Source organism: Chanodichthys erythropterus, chromosome 24, assembly GCF_024489055.1.
Source record: "Chanodichthys erythropterus isolate Z2021 chromosome 24, ASM2448905v1, whole genome shotgun sequence".
In the NCBI taxonomy this organism is placed as follows: Eukaryota; Metazoa; Chordata; class Actinopteri; order Cypriniformes; family Xenocyprididae; genus Chanodichthys; species Chanodichthys erythropterus.
This window is the reverse complement of record NC_090244.1, coordinates 25,030,270-25,047,350: the sequence shown is the minus strand read 5'-3', so window position 1 is coordinate 25,047,350 and position 17,081 is coordinate 25,030,270. Positions and strand designations below refer to the sequence as shown.

The following is a 17,081-nucleotide window of genomic DNA, read 5'->3' as shown; positions in this document are numbered from 1 at the left end:
GTACTCATGAACTATGCACAATGAAAATGTGTATTAAAGGGATACTCATTTATTCACCCTATTGTTGTTCTAATGCTGTATGCTGCTCTTTCTTTTTCAGACGACAAAGGGTGGAATAAAAAAATAAAAAGTCCCACTTGCGCCCGTCCATATAATGGCAGTTAGGGTACATTTCTTCAAGCATCAAGCTTTAAAAAAGATGCAAAAGTATCACAGAATGGTCCCATGTGACAAGTGTCGTATGTTCCATGTGTTCTGTGGGTAAACAATAGGGTTTCGTAAAAAGCATATCGAAATTTATTGTATTATTTAACAAAAATACTAACCTTGGCTGTTGGTCTTCTGTGCTCGACTGTATGTTCCTGAGACTCTAGTAGCACCACAGTTCATTCCAACTCACCCAGAAAAACACACAAGTTGTGAGAATGAAATGCGACATGAAATACAATGCCTGGAGATCCCAAAAAAGTATCTGTAATATATAATGTACTTTCTTCACTGAGTTGAACGTCTCCAGACCAGAACTCCAGTTGTCAGATGTAGCGAATTAACTCAAAGGGGAAATATTAATAATTATTCATAACTCATTATTATTAATTATGATTAATTATGAATATGCAAATCCGTTAATCAGATTAACTGGACATAGCTACATTAAAATTAATATTACAATCAGTTAACCTGTTCGTCCAGTGAACGCTCAGTGTTGATTGTTTATTAATTCTAAGAAATGTTAATTTCCAAGTTATGGAAAAATAATATTTCTTATTGTACTGTACTACTCAGAGCAGGTAGTCCGGATCTATCACTTAAGCGGCAATTCATTAGCAGATGGAGTCAGAACCAAACATGTCCTGTGCACAATCTTTATTAACTAACTCACAAACACATAACTAAACTAACAAACACGTAACATAACATACACAAAGGGTCACACACACACATACACAAGTCAGAATGAGTAATGATAGAGTTGAACCGGAAGAGATGCTGTTACTAGAGCTACATGAAATGTCAAAGGCAATCTGGAAAGGAATCATCAGTTTCCTCAGCAATAGCAACGGTACATCTTACAAATGAATACTAAATTGCTATTTAGTGTTAAAATGTACGATACTTGCAAGGTGCCCTTAGGCTGAGGAGCATCGGCTCTGCCATCTGAGGAGAGGTCTTGAGGATTCAGCCCGGAGTTTTTATCAGTCTTTTCCATGTTGGATGAGGAGCACATGGCTCGTTTGTAGGCCGAGGCCTACAGGCCTTGCAGGCCTCGCTTAGGCCGGCCGCAAGGACAGTCCGTTCGGTCGTTCAGGAGCAAGGAGAAAAGAGAGCGAGTGGCACTATCCACTGACTTTTAACCTCTGGTCAAAGCCAACCTCTTAGGAATGATGTGGGCCAATGAGGATGTTGTATTTCCGGGTGACATACACCTCCCCTTGTTGGGGCTTTTATGACCGATTAAGATTAAACTGGCTGAGATTTGAAGGAGGACTATTACAAGATCCTTGTAATACTTATGTGTTGCGCAGGTATGGACATACCGCATACACAAACATTCAAATCTTCCCGCTGGGAACCCGTAGACACTAAACATGGCATGATTGAAGTTACCTTGCATGTCATACCACTTAAAAATCATAAAACATGTAAATACAATGAGTACAATACAACAACAGTAATAATGGATACCATTTCATGAGAAGGGTTCATTTATAGCACAGTCTGTCTATACATTAATGCCATAGAGTCTGTGTTCTGTGTGGAAAATGCAGGGAAGATGCAGATTTTCTGTGTCTCTACTCTGTTCTCCATGCGGCAACCACATTCCTCAGCGCAATAAACTTGTAACTGAAAACTTCCCGGGGGATGGGGACAGACTCCAGAGTGAGCTTAAACTATTGGTTAACTAACCAATAATTGTGTCTGATTTGCCTCAGTCATTACACAGATGACAATCAGAATGACAGTTGACAGATATAGAAGCAATATCTTCCAGTTGCAATGAACACACCGGATATATTCACCTCAGAGAAGAAAGCATGGATTGTATTTCATGTCGCATTTTTCTTAGTCTTGATTGCACAGAACTTGTGCTTCTTCTGGGTGAGTTAGAGTGAACTGCGGCACTAATAGAGTTTCACAAATGCGCAGTCGAGCACAGAAGACTAACGGCCAAGATCAGGATTTTCATTAAATAATAATAAAATACAATTAAATTTCTGTTTGTTTTTTACCAAACCTTATATACACCCAGGATATGCAACACGTCACATGGGACCGCTCTGTGATACTTTTGCATCTTTTTAAAAAGCTTGATTCTGGTCACTATTCACTGCCAGTGTCATTTTATAGACAACCGCAAGTGGGACATTTTTAAAATATTCTCTTTTTGTGGTTTGAAAAAGAAAGAAGAGTATACAGCATTAGATGAACACCAGGGAGAGTAATTGGTGACTTAATTTTCATTTTAAGGTGAACTAACCCTAACTAAATGGGAGGATTTTTGCATAGTTCAGACTTTATTGCAAAATTGGATTTAAAAAAATTACATTTATTTTGGAGATAACTGGACAATAACTTTTGGAGATGAGGTCATGACACAACATATATTAAAAGGGTAACAAACATTTCAGATTTCTGATTTCTACACTTTTGCATACTTTTAAAAAGAGAAATAATATACTTTAAAAGAATTTACTTATGTGAAAACTGAATGTTTTGGAAACTTAATTGCAATTAAATGAAAATTTATTATACACTCATAAAATTATTCTAAACAGTACCAAATAAGGGTTCTTCGGCTTGTAACAATAGGAGAACCCTTTTTGGTGCTAAATAGAACCCTTTTTATAAGTGCTATATAGGACCTCAATTGTGTGGTAAATAATGGGCCTGGTCTTATAATGTCTTGTAGCCTAGTTATATAATAAATATAATAAAATATTATTATAATTTATCATTTATATTTGATGAAAATAGCTGAACTTTAGAGTGCTTTTGAGCCATTTAAGTAGGATATAAGGACATCTTTATATGGAATAATATGGAATCTCTTCTGTCTTTGAAACATGGTTAAAGCGTTTTGAGGTAAAATACGATATACTTTGTCATTTTTATTGAAACTTTTATGACATCAATTCAAGTATATTTGTAATGTAGTTGCAATTTAGTACATTTATATGTAATATCAAATAATACACAAATTGTAATCAAGTACTTTACATGTGCTTTAGTATGTTAGATTAAATATACTACATATTAAATACAATTAAGCACTCTTTTTCAAGTGGGTGTTCACAAAGACTTCCATTAGATGTCATTTAAGCTTATTTTTTTACAAACTAAAGGATGTCAAAATGATTTTCTGTAGTTATCAACAACATATATCTCCTAAATCTCTGTCTGATTCCTCCTCAGTTTGTTCCTTTCCGAGACTACATTGATCGCAGAGGGAATCACATTCTCAGCATGGCCCGTCTGGCCAAGGACGTTCTTGCGGAAATCCCAGATCAGTTCCTCCAGTACATGAGGTGCAGAGGCATCAAACCCCAGCACTCATCCCACTCCACCTCCTCCAAACCCCTGTCGTCACTCGTCCACCCCGTGCACCCTCTGCAGACGCAGATCTGAGTGAGCGCACAAACCATACGTCCTCTCTTTGGTTCACTGTCACTCTCAGGATCACACACGGCCTGTCTGAGTGAAACGCAGCTCTTGCACATGCTGACTTCCAGTATGTAGGTTGACGTTAGGGAACTTTACGCCCGGCACTGTCCTTTTTCGGGCGTACTAAGGTTTAAGAAGGTGTTTCAGACTGTTTTAAAGTATCGCGTGGCCTCTTCAATCAGTCAAACATCAGATATGACTCCACAGTCTCTGTTTCACATCCTGTTCTTGTGTCTGAAAAACTTCAACAGACGTTTACAATTGTACCGTTTTTTACAAATAGATGTTTTTTGTACCTCATGAAAAGCTGCTTAACAACGGAATTTACTCATTTTATTACATGACGTTGTAAATAGAGCAAGTGTGATTTTAGAAAAAGCATGAATCCACACTTGATACAAAACTGAGAGAAACTTTCACCCAGTTGTGCGAGGCCTTGGTTTTCATTTTATTGTACAATGTTCGCTTTAAATTATTTTACTATTTCCGTATTCCATATTCTTGGTCATTTGACAGCCTCAAACTGTAAAGAATTTGTGCTTAGCTTTCGCAGCACTAGCACAGCACAGAAATTTAACAGGAAAAGCCTTACTCTGCGTTAAAGGAACAGTTCAGCCGAAATTAAAATTGTGTCGTTATTTACTCATCCCCAAGTCATTCCAAACATGTAAGATTTGGTTTTATACATTTTGACAGTGATCTTAATTTCTACATTTAATTAAATGCTGTATTACACTAATGGCAGTCATTAAACGATTCAGCAAAATGTAGTTTATGATCATGGAAAGAGAAATACTTAACTGAGAAGGTTGGTTTATGTTTTTGTTATTGTTTTGTTTAGTTTTTTTGTTTTTTTAAAGCATTAGAGATCATTCTGTGTAAGTTCTCATTAGGTTATCCAAAAAAAAAAAACTCCCCTGCAACATTCTGGGAACATTAGCTTATGGTTATATAATTGAAACCTAAAAAACAATAAATAAATGAACATTTTAAGGTTGGGTCATTCCTAGTTTGGTGGATTTTATGTCCCCATGAAACCATAATTTAAAATGCCCCTATTATGCCTTTTTTAAGGTTCCTAATATTGTTTAGGGAGTCTCCTACAACAGGTTTACATGCATGCAAGGTAAAAAAAAAACACTTTTGTTTTCTCATAATATACATTTAATTTCACCTCAGTTCTCAATGTTTTGTAAACGATTCGTTCAATGAATCAGTCTCTCTAAGCCCCTCCTTTCCATGAGCCTACACTGCTCTGATTGGTCAGATGGCCCAATCCTTTGTGATTGGTCTACTGCGCGCAATGCACACCACGCACCCGTTGCCATAACTGAATGACAGCTATCAGTTCGCAAAAGACATTGTATACAATGTATAGACAGTAAAAATAGCATCGATTTTACCAAATAAATTTGAGCCCGAGTCCAACGATGAAGTAGTCGATCAACCAGAAAAATGAGTCGCAATCATGACTGGAGTACGACGTATTTATATAGTAAGTGTCACCTTAGTTATTTATAAGACGTGATAGCAATGTCACTGTTACAGTAACTTTATGTAGGTGTAGGTGCAGGTGCACCTGTGGGAACTGTATCAGAATACCAAGCGAAGCTGAAAACCTCTAACAAGATAAACATTTAGGCCAGATGTGTAAAGACTTTTTCGTCTTAACTATTAACAAAGAAAAATGGCTATATCATTGTTTGACATTACAATGAGTGTTTACTGTTTACAGAGAGAATACTTCAACTAGTTAGCGCGGACTGGCATCTTACAATACAGATAGAGCTCCACTCTACTGTAATAATAAAAATGCAGAGGGAAAAACAAAAAAAAAACAGTTTGTTTTGTATGTTGTAAACTCCCACATTAGCCAAGCACAAACGTGAATAGCTGATAATGCATTTGTAAACAAAAGTCGTGCTCCATCCTTGATCATTACTCCAAGTAGTAAGACAGACGAGCTGCATTAACCAACACATTTTTAGACAATATTGGACCCACATCTGAATAGCAGAACTACAGAAATGTGAGTTAGCCGGTTAACAGGTGTTAAAATAGGACCAGCCGGGAGACAGAAGATAGGTTAACAGGTAGTTTATTGAACACAAGCAGAGTATATGGATGACAACAGGTGAGTAAACAGATGAGTAAACAGATGCAAGGTCACGCCAGGCCCTCTGGAAAGAGGAACAGAAGGGTGGTGAGGTTTCAGGAGTGATACATGGAAGGTTGGGTGAATACGATACTCAGGAGGTTGTTGTAGCTTGTAGGTGACTGGGTTGACCTACTCCGTGATGGCATCCGTAGTATCTGAAGATAGTGTTGAACATAATTTCAGCCGCTTCCATGGCTGTGGGCAGGCCACGTAGAGGGATGAGTAGGCAGGATTTAGAAAACCTGTCCACAACAACGAAGATGCAGGTAAATCCGTTGGAGGCTGGGAGATCTGTCACGAAGTCTACTCCTAGGTGTGACCAGGGTCGGTTGGGAACGGGCAGAGGAAGAAGTTTGCCGGATGGTAAATGGCATGGGCTCTTGGACATGGCGCATTCCTTGCATCCCTGCACGTACCTCCTGACATCGTTGGCCATGTTGGGCCACCAGAAGCACTCTTTCAGCAGCGAGAGGGTTTCATTGACCCCTGGGTGGCCATTGCCTAGTGAAGAGTGTGCAGAGTGGATCAGTGGAGTGCGGCGTGCTCAGTTGATGTATTGCAAGCCCTGGGGGCAACCCGGTGGAGTGTTGGTGGAAACATTGGTAGGAGGGAGAGTTTCTTGAGACCAGGTGATAGGGCTGACGATCATTTGTTCAGGTAGGATAGACTTGGGTTCTTCAGTGGTTTCATCCGGAGCATGGATACGTGACAGGGCATCAGCTTTGATATTTCGGGAGCCAGGACGGTAGGAAATGGTGAAGTTAAAACGTGTGAAGAGAGCCCACCGGGCTTGTCTGAGTTTGAGCCTCTTGGCGGCTCGAAGGTACTCCAGGTTCTTGTGATCCGTTAGGACTACGAACGGGTGTCAGGCTCCCTCTAACCAATGCCTCCACTCCTCAAGGGCGAGCTTGACTGCAAGAAGTTCTCTGTCGCCGATGTCGTAATTCACCTCCGCCGGGTTGAGCTTGCGGGAGAAGAAGGCACATGGATGGAGTCAGCTCGGGTTCCCCTGCTGCTGCGACAATACCGCTCCAACTCCGGTGGTTGAGGCGTCGACTTCCACAACGAAGGCCTTGTCAGGGTCGGGATGCACCAGGAGTGGAGCGGTCGTGAAGGCGTGTTTCAAGGTGTTAAACGCTTCTGTGGCAGGTGGAGTCCAGGACAGAGACTTGGGCTTATTGCGGAGGAGGCTTGTAAGTGGGCTGGTAATGGAACCTCGTCCATCCGGATGCCACTGTGGTTGATGTTATAACCAAGGAACTGCACTGAGGGCTGGTGGAATGAGCATTCTTCAGCCTTGAGGAAGAGCTGAAAGTCTCTCAGGCGTTGCAGGACCTCTGCAACATGGCGTTGGTGGTCGGCCATATTCCGGGAGTATATGAGAATGTTGTCTATGTACACTAGTACAAACTTGTTTAGGAACTCCCGGAGCACCTCGTGGATAAAGTCTTGGAAGATGGAGGGGGCGTTGACCAGGCCGTACGGCATGACCAAAAATTTGTAATGGCCGGTGGAAGTGACGAAGGCGGTCTTCCACTCGTCCCCTTCTCGTATCCGGATCAGGTTGTAGGCGCTGCGGAGGTCCAACTTGGTGAACACAGTGGCTCCTCAGAGGTGTTCCAGGGCAGCTGGGACGAGAGGAAGGGGATACCGGAATTTGACTGTGATGGCGTTGAGAGCTCGATACATGGCCGCAAGCTTCCGTCCTTTTTCGCCACGAAGAAGAAGCTGGATGCAGCAGGGGAAGTGGATGGTGGGATATAACCCTGAGCCAAGGCCTCCTCGATGTAATCCGCCATGGCCTTCTCCTCCGGGATGGATAAAAGGTAAATTTTACCCCTTGGCACTGACTCACCCGGAAGCAGGTCGATGGCGCAGTGCCATGGCCGGTGTGGAGGCAGCTTGGAGGCTCTCTTGGGGCAGAATACGTCGTTGAAGGGGGCGTAGCAGGACGGGATGTCCACATATCGTTTCTCGAGGGGACTTTCAACGGATGTGGCACAGACTAGAAGAACATTGGGGCAAGGAGACTTGGGAACAGGCAGGTCGGAGAAAAACTTGGGAAAGCAGGTTTTGCCCCACTTCAGGACTTCTCCAGTTTTCCAAGAGAGGATGGGACGTGTTGCTGCGTGTTGCTGCAACCACGGACGCCCTAGTATCACGTCAGCGGTGGAACCCTCCAGAACCAGCAGTTGAATGTATTCGAAGTGTAGCACTCCAACTTGTAATTGAACTGGCTCTGTGATGCGGCTGACTCGTCTGTTACTCACAGGTCTGCCTGTTATAGAGTGGATCTGGTAGGTGGTAGGTGGTCGGTGTGCTCTTGGTCTTGAGGTTGAGCTGATGACAGAGGGAGCCAGAGATGAAATTTCCCGCTGACCCAGAATCGAGGAGGGCGGATACAGGAAAAGAAACATTGGCAGCAGTAAGAGATATAGTCGTGGTGAGTGGCTTTTGCGTCTGGAGAGTAGAGATAATGGCACTCACCATGGGACGTGGAGGACGTGTAGGGCATGAGGAGAGTACATGCCCCGGTAATCCGCAATATAAGCATAGATTCTGGGTCAGCCTTCTCTGTCTTTACGTTGGAGTTAGCCGTGATGATTCCACTTGCATGGGTTTGTGGGCTGGTTCTGGAGTGCTGACGGATTCTGGCCAGCAGAGGAAGGTGTTGTGAAGGTGCTCTTTGAGACACGACTGCATATGAGTGGCGAAGCGTATTGATAGCTGGATGAAGCGTTCAAGCCCGATGGTATCCTCGTATGCAGTGAGATGCGACCGCACTCGAGGATCCAGTCCTTGACAGTATGACGTCAACAGCACTTGTTCGTTCCATCCGCTTCAGGCAGCGAGAGTTCTGAACTGCAGAGCATATTGATTAACAGACAACTTTCCTTGTTTCAAATTATGCAGTTTCTCACCGATAGATGAATCCCAGGATGGTTTTCCAAAAACTTCCCGGAAGTGTTCAACGAAGCCTGAATATGTCTGCGTTACTGGATTGTTTTGCGACCAGATGGAATCGGCCCACTGTAGAGCTCTGCCGGAAAGTTGTGAAATGATGAACACTACCTTGGAGTAGTCAGTGGGGAACAGGTGCGGTTGCATTTCCAGGGTCAGAGAAACTTGCAGGAGGAAACCATTGCAGTCCTCCGCCGAACCAGAGTAGGGCGCCGGTTTGGCCATGAGACTGGTGTACACTGGCAGTGAGGGAGAGGTGACGGTGGATGCGGAAGTGATGGCGGTTGCACATTAAAAGTGTGACGAAACGCATCCACCAATTCCTGGAAGGGATCCGATTGACTCATTGCTTGTGTTCCGCTGTTATGGTCCGGTCTTCTGTTACAAAAGGACCAGCCGGGAGACAGAAGATAGGTTAACAGGTAGTTTGTTGAACACAAGCAGAGTATATGGATGACAACAGGTGAGTAAACAGATGCAAGTTTGTGACTGATGAATGATATGGAGAATGACACTGTCCTTTTGTGGTTGCAGAGTGACAATGGAGAATGATACTTGCTGAATGGAGTAGATGACTTCAAACACTTCACACCAGATCGAAGACGAGGAGTAGAGCTTGGGTACACGGAGTACTGGTAAGTAGCAAGAGGAGTCCTTGAGGTAAGCATTCAGGTAAGTCCTTAGATGCAAACGAGACCGGACAATGTGATTGTGTGTGTAAGTGTCTTAAGTAGTGCTGGTGATGAGCGTGTTGATGAGGTGCAGGTGACGGTGATTAGTATTCCGGGGAAAGTGTGCGCTGTGATTGGAGGGGGCTGGAGCCTGGTGTGTCTGTGACAACAGGAGACAGACGGGTGTATATTACACAACATAACTATCGCTAGAAAATATATTATATTATATATATTATATATATATTATATTATTAGTATAATATATCAGTATTAATCATACTTACAGGGACATAGTACATGAAAGGTCATTTTCAAAAATCCATAATAGGGGCACTTTAAAAACAAACCTTTTTGAAGCAGGAATTCCCATGTCCTCAATCATGTTTTCTAAATAAAAGTATCATATATATTTCTAAATTTGTAATTGAATATTAGTATGTTCATTTACTTAGTCTCTTTGAAGTAAAATACAATTTATTGTGATAGTTTTTTTAATGTGTAAAATCATTAAATTAGTTTATGGACCTCAGACTCTAGTCTACCCTGTTACATTGGTGCTACTTATTCTTTAAAATCTTAAGTGTGTGCCCTAAATCACATGACTTGCTAGAAGTGACATAATTTCCTTGTAGGGAGAACAAGAACAAAGTAAAATCAGTCATAAAACTTTCTCTCTTTTCCTCATTTTTAGAAGACTTATCCAATAGTGTAAAACATAACATGTCCACCCTGTTGTGCCAATTTATACTGGACTTGAAATAGTTTATTTTTTAAATAAATTGTATATTTATTTAAAAAATGTTGTTCTGTCCTAGCTAATAATGGGCTTTATTAGTTTAAAACATCCACTCTGTTATGATCCACCCTGTTACACATTACACATGTAACAGGATGGATAGAGTTCATAGAATGTGAAATTTTAAATATTTGGTCAGAATTATTAGGTGATACTAGCTTGAGCTTGACCAGTGTGTTTTTTGATGGGCAAACTTGTTCACCCTCTGACAAGACTTAAAAAAAAAGAAAAGAAAAAAAAAACTGTTCAGCACAAAAATCCACCAATCTGTAGGAATGACCCTTTTATTAGATTAATAAAATATTAGATTTTATTAGACCCCTCTGAAATGTTCTTGAACTAGTTAAGTTAAAAGACTAGTTGTCAAGTTAAAGGTGCCCTCTAATGAAAAATTGAATTTATCTTGGCATAGTTAAATAACAAGAGTTCAGTAAATGGAAATGACATACAGTGAGTCTCAAACTCCATTGTTTCCTCCTTCTTATATAAATCTCATTTGTTTAAAAGACCTCAACATAACACCAACTGTTACGTAACAGTTGGGGTGTACGCCCCCAATATTTACATATGCCAGCCCATGTTCCCAACATTATAAAAGGCATTAGACAAGAGCAGGCAGTAACGCCTGGATCTGCACAGGTGAATCAACAGACTACGTAAGCAAGCCAGGAAAACAGCGAAAAATGGCAGATGGAGCAATAATAACTGGCATGATCCATGATATCATGATATTTTTAGTGATATTTGTAAATTGTCTTTCCAAATGTTTCGTTAGCATGTTGCTAATGTACTGTTAAATGTGGTTAAAGTTACCATAATTTCTTACTGTATTCACGGAGACAAGAGCCGTCGCTATTTTCATTTAACATTTGCAGTCTGTGTAATTTATAAACACAACTTAATTCACAACTACATTCTTTATAAATCTCTCCAACAGTGTAGCATTAGCCGTTAGCCACAGAGCACAGCCTCAAATTCATTCAGAATCAAGGTAAACAATATAACAGTATACAATACTCACATAATCCGACACATGCATGCCGCATGCATGACGAACACTTTGTAAAGATCCATTCGAGGGTTATATTAGCTGTGTAAGCTTTGTTTATGCACTGTTCAAGGCAAGCGCGAGCTCCATGGGCGTGGAGCACGAGAATTAAAGGGCCAGTAGCCCTGAATCAGCTCATTTATAATGATGCCCCAAAATAGGCAGTTAAAAAAATGAATTAAAAAAAATCTATGGGGTATTTTGAGCTGAAACTTACCAGACACATTCAGGGGACACCTTAGACTTATATTACATCTTTTTAAAAAGTTCTAGGGCACCTTTAAAAGAATGTTCTTAGAATGTTAGGATTAAAGGGGGAATGTTCTATGCATGCTGAACATATTGATTTACTTTGGGTCTGTTTCTCACATTGTTTTTTGTCATTTTTGTAGCTTAACAGCTCTAGTCCCCATTCACTTCCCTTGAATGGAAAAGAGCAGCATGAACATTGTACTAAGTGTCTCTTTTTCCACTGAAAAAAGAACATCAAATGTGTTGAGTAAATGTCGAAATTTTCAGTTTTGGGTGAACTATTCCTGTAAAGACAGAACTGTAGCTACTCTGAATATCTGTATCCAAGCACAAAAATGCAAGCACAGCCTCATACAGAAGTAGCATATGCTTTGTTTGCATTCATTAGTCTTAATTGCATACAGTTTTGAGGCATACACTGTTATTCTGGGTTCAATGAGAACCAATGAGAAAGCAATGAGATTTGTTCATTGAATCATTCTACAATTGTGGTGGCAGATACTTTAGCTTTTGGACAACAAAATGCCAAACTGCAATAAACACTGTTCCTATAGAAAAGCATTTTAGAAAATGAGAGAAAATTATTTAAAATTAAAATTCAACTGTAACTTTGAAAAAATTAGAAAAATTGAGAAATACCAAATTATTTGTGACATTTTAAATAGACTACTTAAATGGTTTTACTCTGTCATGATGATAATAATAAGATCAGTGCTTGTATTTTTAATGCATATTGTAATATAATTCATCAAGAAATGTCAGTGGCATTACTGCCAATAATTTTAATGGTTCCTATTACCTTTTTGTTCGATTATTTTTCCGATAGTATCTGACATTTATTTAGTTCAAAATATTTTAAAATAGAAAAAATATTTAAGATCAAACTTAACTGAAAAGAATTAACATTAAGATTGCACGGCATGTTTAAAGGTGCTACATGTAGCCGATCACTTTTTTATTGCCAATGCATGAACAGCTTGTAATGAAACTTAAAAGACCTTCCCCATTGTCTATGAAAGCCTGTATACTGATCTAACTTCTTAACTGATCGAAATCGGGTCTCCATTAGGACCCCACACCATCCTATTGGTTCAAATTGCTTTTAATAGGTATTCTATTTTGCACCTGTTTACAATTCCTACAAAATCATGTTATGATAAATGCTGTTTCAACTACGTTATAATGACCAATTATGTCTGTATTAGTTAGCCTATGTACTTCCTGTTTAGCCTGATTAGCTTAGTTTATACACGTATTTGCACTTACCCTACATGTATTCTCAATCATCTGTAATGTAATTTGGTTAAATTAAGTAAATGTCCAAATAATTCAGTTATAAATAAAACAAAATAGTGATGTTCAATTATTCATTTAATAGGCTATTATAATTATTATTTATTAATTAACAGTTAATCAAGTGTAAGAAATACATTCAGTTGGTTTTATTATGCACTGATTTGTTTTCTTGCACATTATATTGTAAGCTATATGGGTATTTTAAATTAATATCATCTGTATATACTTAGGATAATCATTAACTGACAGTTTGGGGAGACCCGATTTCGAGGGAGGACCTGATTTGTCATGACACCAGTCTCACCAGGAAAATCAAAAGGATGTGACATTTAAGGCCCTGATATACTCACGGCAAAGTTCTTTTTCGTTCTTCGTTTAGGGGTAAAATGAAGTTCGAAATACGAAATACTTTATTTTCTACTATAAAGCAGCTATCCAGTATGTTCATGTATTTACCCGTGGATATCTTACCTTGACGGATGAGCCAGAGAAAAGTTCTGTGTGAAAGAAGGTGGAGCCTCAGCACAAAACTCCAATTACGTTATCGTCACAGACCAATGGTTGTATGAAGGAGTATGCAGCTGGAGCAAACTTTTCCAGAGGGTTCGCTTTGGCTAGCTGTTTCAAACTCCAAAAACAAACTTCGTTTTGGCCTGATTGTGTTTGAAATGATGTCACATCAGTTCGTTCTTCGATTCCGTATGAAGTATATCAGGGCCTTTACACACACTCTGGAGGCCCTCTCTTAACTGCGGTTTTCTCACCGCTGTCTTGTGTGTTTATTTTGTTATTCAGAGGAAAGCGCACATATTTACATACTAATCTTAACGTCGCTCTCAGCAGCGTGGACAGCGTTGGCATGTCTGTTAACAGTATATCACTGCAAAGATATTTCCAACTTCTTTTTACTTTTAAGCAAAGAACGAAAAAGAACTTCACCCTGCCGGGGCCTTCAATCACATTCAGTCTCTTGTACATTATGAGCAATAAGTTGCTCACTGCAGTTCACTTAACGGCCGCTAATAACAAGGGTTTCTGAATTCTACATTTAATATAGAATTGATGAGATGGAAATGACATCACAATTGTAGAATGACCCAATTAAATGCATCAAAAAATTCTCTTTAAAATATCACATGGATTATCAAGAATGAAGTTATATAAAAATGTTCTGTTCTCAACCAAACAATATTCAGTGACACCTGGTCAAACTGCCTTTAATGAAAATAAAAAGCTACCGACAGCACTTACAGTGACTCTAGAGATCAAGAGCTCAGATGTGCTCCTTCTGCTCGAAACTCTTCATATTTCAGCAAGAAAATACACTAGCCAGCCTTTACCCCAGCAACCCCAGGAAAAAATAACTCAAACACAGGCACAGAGCTCTGAATTCATTTATTTAACATGACAGTATGTCAACTTCAAACTCACACCCACTCACGCTGCATCTATGCTGTATTATCTATATAAATCATGCAGAAAACACACATCAAATTTTAACCATGTATGGGATGGGAATGTTTTTCCATATGGTTAGGATTCAGGCACTGTCACTGCACTCTTCCTCATTTATGCTCAATTTATATTTAAAATGATTACAAATTTAACCACTTCTGTAGATTATTTGTACATTGACCATGTCTTATTGACATTATAATTTCAGCTTGATAATAATGAATGAGAAATTTGCTGATTAGCTAAATAATTTGAGATGAACAATAGAATAACTTCCTGTCCATTTCTTGTTTTTAAAAAGAACTCTATCTTTGACTGCATGGCTAATGAATTGTTTACAAGTAACAGATATTGTGCGTTTAATCTCAGGTGTGACGACTCTTATTTGTCAAAGTGGTGACAGGTGCCAATGTTGCTTAGTTAGGACCAGTTTACCTGCTCATTACGCACCTCAAAGGGTTAGAGCTTGTGTTAGATATAATTATTTTTCTTTGGTATACAGCACTGGCTGGACAGCATGGATTTAGATCATAAAATCATATGAATTTAGATGGGATAATAGAAGTCCCCAAATCATATAAATATATTGTTTACCTTTGTTAATTATAAAATCACTATTTAATATTGCCTGCATCATGTTTGCATGAGCAGTGTTTTAAAAAGAAATAAACTTATTTTGTAGATTTTTTTGTTTTAGAAATAAAGTTTGCCTTAATAGACCATTTATTTGTGTTATGGCAAATTTACTATATTCTATTGTTGTATTTTTCAATTTACTTTTAATTTTTTTAAACACTCTCCATGTGAATGACTCGAGGTTCAAAGTGGTTTGGTTTGTTGTGAATGAGATGCATGCAGGTGCTGTTAAACCAGTGTAGTTTGGCATCAAATGCACTCACAAATTGTAGCACTTTTCAATGGAAGAACTTAATTATTTAAAAATATTGTATTGTCAAAAGCGGGCAATATCCAAAACAAAAAGGCCCAAATTCTGACCAAAGTATTGTGTTAAGAATGATTTGCTATGACTAACCAGAGAAAGATTTGGTAAACTCTGAATATCAACATGTTTTCATGTTATATGAGGAAAGACATGCTGTAATGACTATGACTATTAATGAAATGATGCCCTTTCTTATTTCATAAATAAACATTCAAATGAAACACTTGATGATACTGGGTCATTTTTCTGTGTATTGACTCCAATGAGTTACATTTTTACATTTTCACAGTCTTGTATCTTCATTTGCATTGCATAATCATGAGAGCAACATTACAGCTTGAAGAAACAAAGGCAGGTTTGACATATCTTCACATAAAGAATATGATCAAATTTCCACGGAAAAGCATGATTAATATATATATATATATACACGTTTTAACCATAAATTCGTTTTAAAATAAATCTTGAACTAGCTCTCTTCTTCTCTATTAGAATTACATCAGTGTAGACACTGCTAAGTGTATTACTGCCCTACACAGTTCAAAGTTTGAACTAAATTGTCATATACAATATGCTTGTGCAAGTATAAACTTTGACCTGTGGAGGGCAGTAATACAATTAGCAGTGTCTACACTGCCGGAATTCTAAAACAGAAGAAGAAGAAGAAGAGAGCTAGTTCAAGATGAGCATTTATGGTTAAAATTAATAATTTTTAGAAAATGAGTGATGGCTTCTCTAGTTTAGACCCTTATTCCTTGTCTGGGATCATGTAGAATGCTTTGAAGCTGCGCTGAAACTTTTGACCTTTAACCGTTTGGTTGAAGTCCTTGTCATTGAAGTCCACTATAAGGAGAAAAATCCTGGAATGTTTTCATCAAAAACCTTAATTTATTTTCGACTGAAGAAAGAAGGACATTGACATCTTGGATGACATGGGGGTGAGTAAATTATCAGGAAATTTTAATTTGAAAGTGAACTAATCCTTTATTGCAGCATGCATCCTACAGATCCTGTACTGCCCTCTACTGTTCATACAGAGGCTTGCAGCATTATTGCTAGTTTTATTATTTTGTAAACTAAAGAGCTTACTGATAATGCTTCATAAAACAATGACTATTATTCAATGATATAAATATCAATAAGTCAATATGTGGTACAATGACAGTTATTAACAAATCAACAATGGAGGAATGTATGTAAAGCCAACTGATGACTTGACAAACCCTTGTGAAAAAGAAGTGCACTTAGGGGCCATTTACACGGAAATCTGTAAGCATTTTGGACGCTCATTTACACTACAACATCAATTTGGGGGCCTGAAAATGCAAACATTTGAAAATAGGATTAAAATAAAGTGCAAGTTTTTTAAAACGATATCGCTATCTTCTCAGTGTAAACTACAAAAACGTGAATTTGTGAAAACGGTGATGTCATGCGCATGTGTATTACGTGTTCAGTCAAAATAAATAAATAAATATGTAAAATCAGGATCCGCAGCATCTTCCTCAGCCAAAATGCATTGCAGTATTGGCAATGACCATTTTTAAAGGATAACAGCTCATAGTAATAACACATAGTAGCACATTGTGTCGGCTTGAGTTAATTATTCTGTAGCTTGTGCATGCTGAATGAGAACATGGTTAAAAATGGGACATTTTTGTGTAAAGTTTTGGAGAAAACATTTCTAAAATTATAAAGTGTGTGAAAATGGAAAATGTTATAGTTTTGAGAAATGTCGCTGTATAACTGAATGAACAGTTTGGGAAATTAATAATTGAATAGAATTAATAGTTTGGGCCAAATGAATTAGTTAGTGTGTGTTAGCAATCGAGAAA

At 38.7% G+C, this 17,081-nt stretch overlaps 1 protein-coding gene across 1 annotated transcript in view; it reads left to right on the top strand.

Moving 5' to 3' along the window:
- Positions 1–3,627, top strand: part of cpne8 (copine VIII) — a 94,256-nt gene extending 90,629 nt beyond the window's left edge. The window contains exon 20 of the mRNA XM_067379195.1: positions 3,415–3,627. Coding sequence (XP_067235296.1) covers positions 3,415–3,627 — 213 coding nt within the window. The remainder of the gene's footprint in view (positions 1–3,414) is intronic.
- Positions 3,628–17,081: the final 13,454 nt, after the last annotated feature.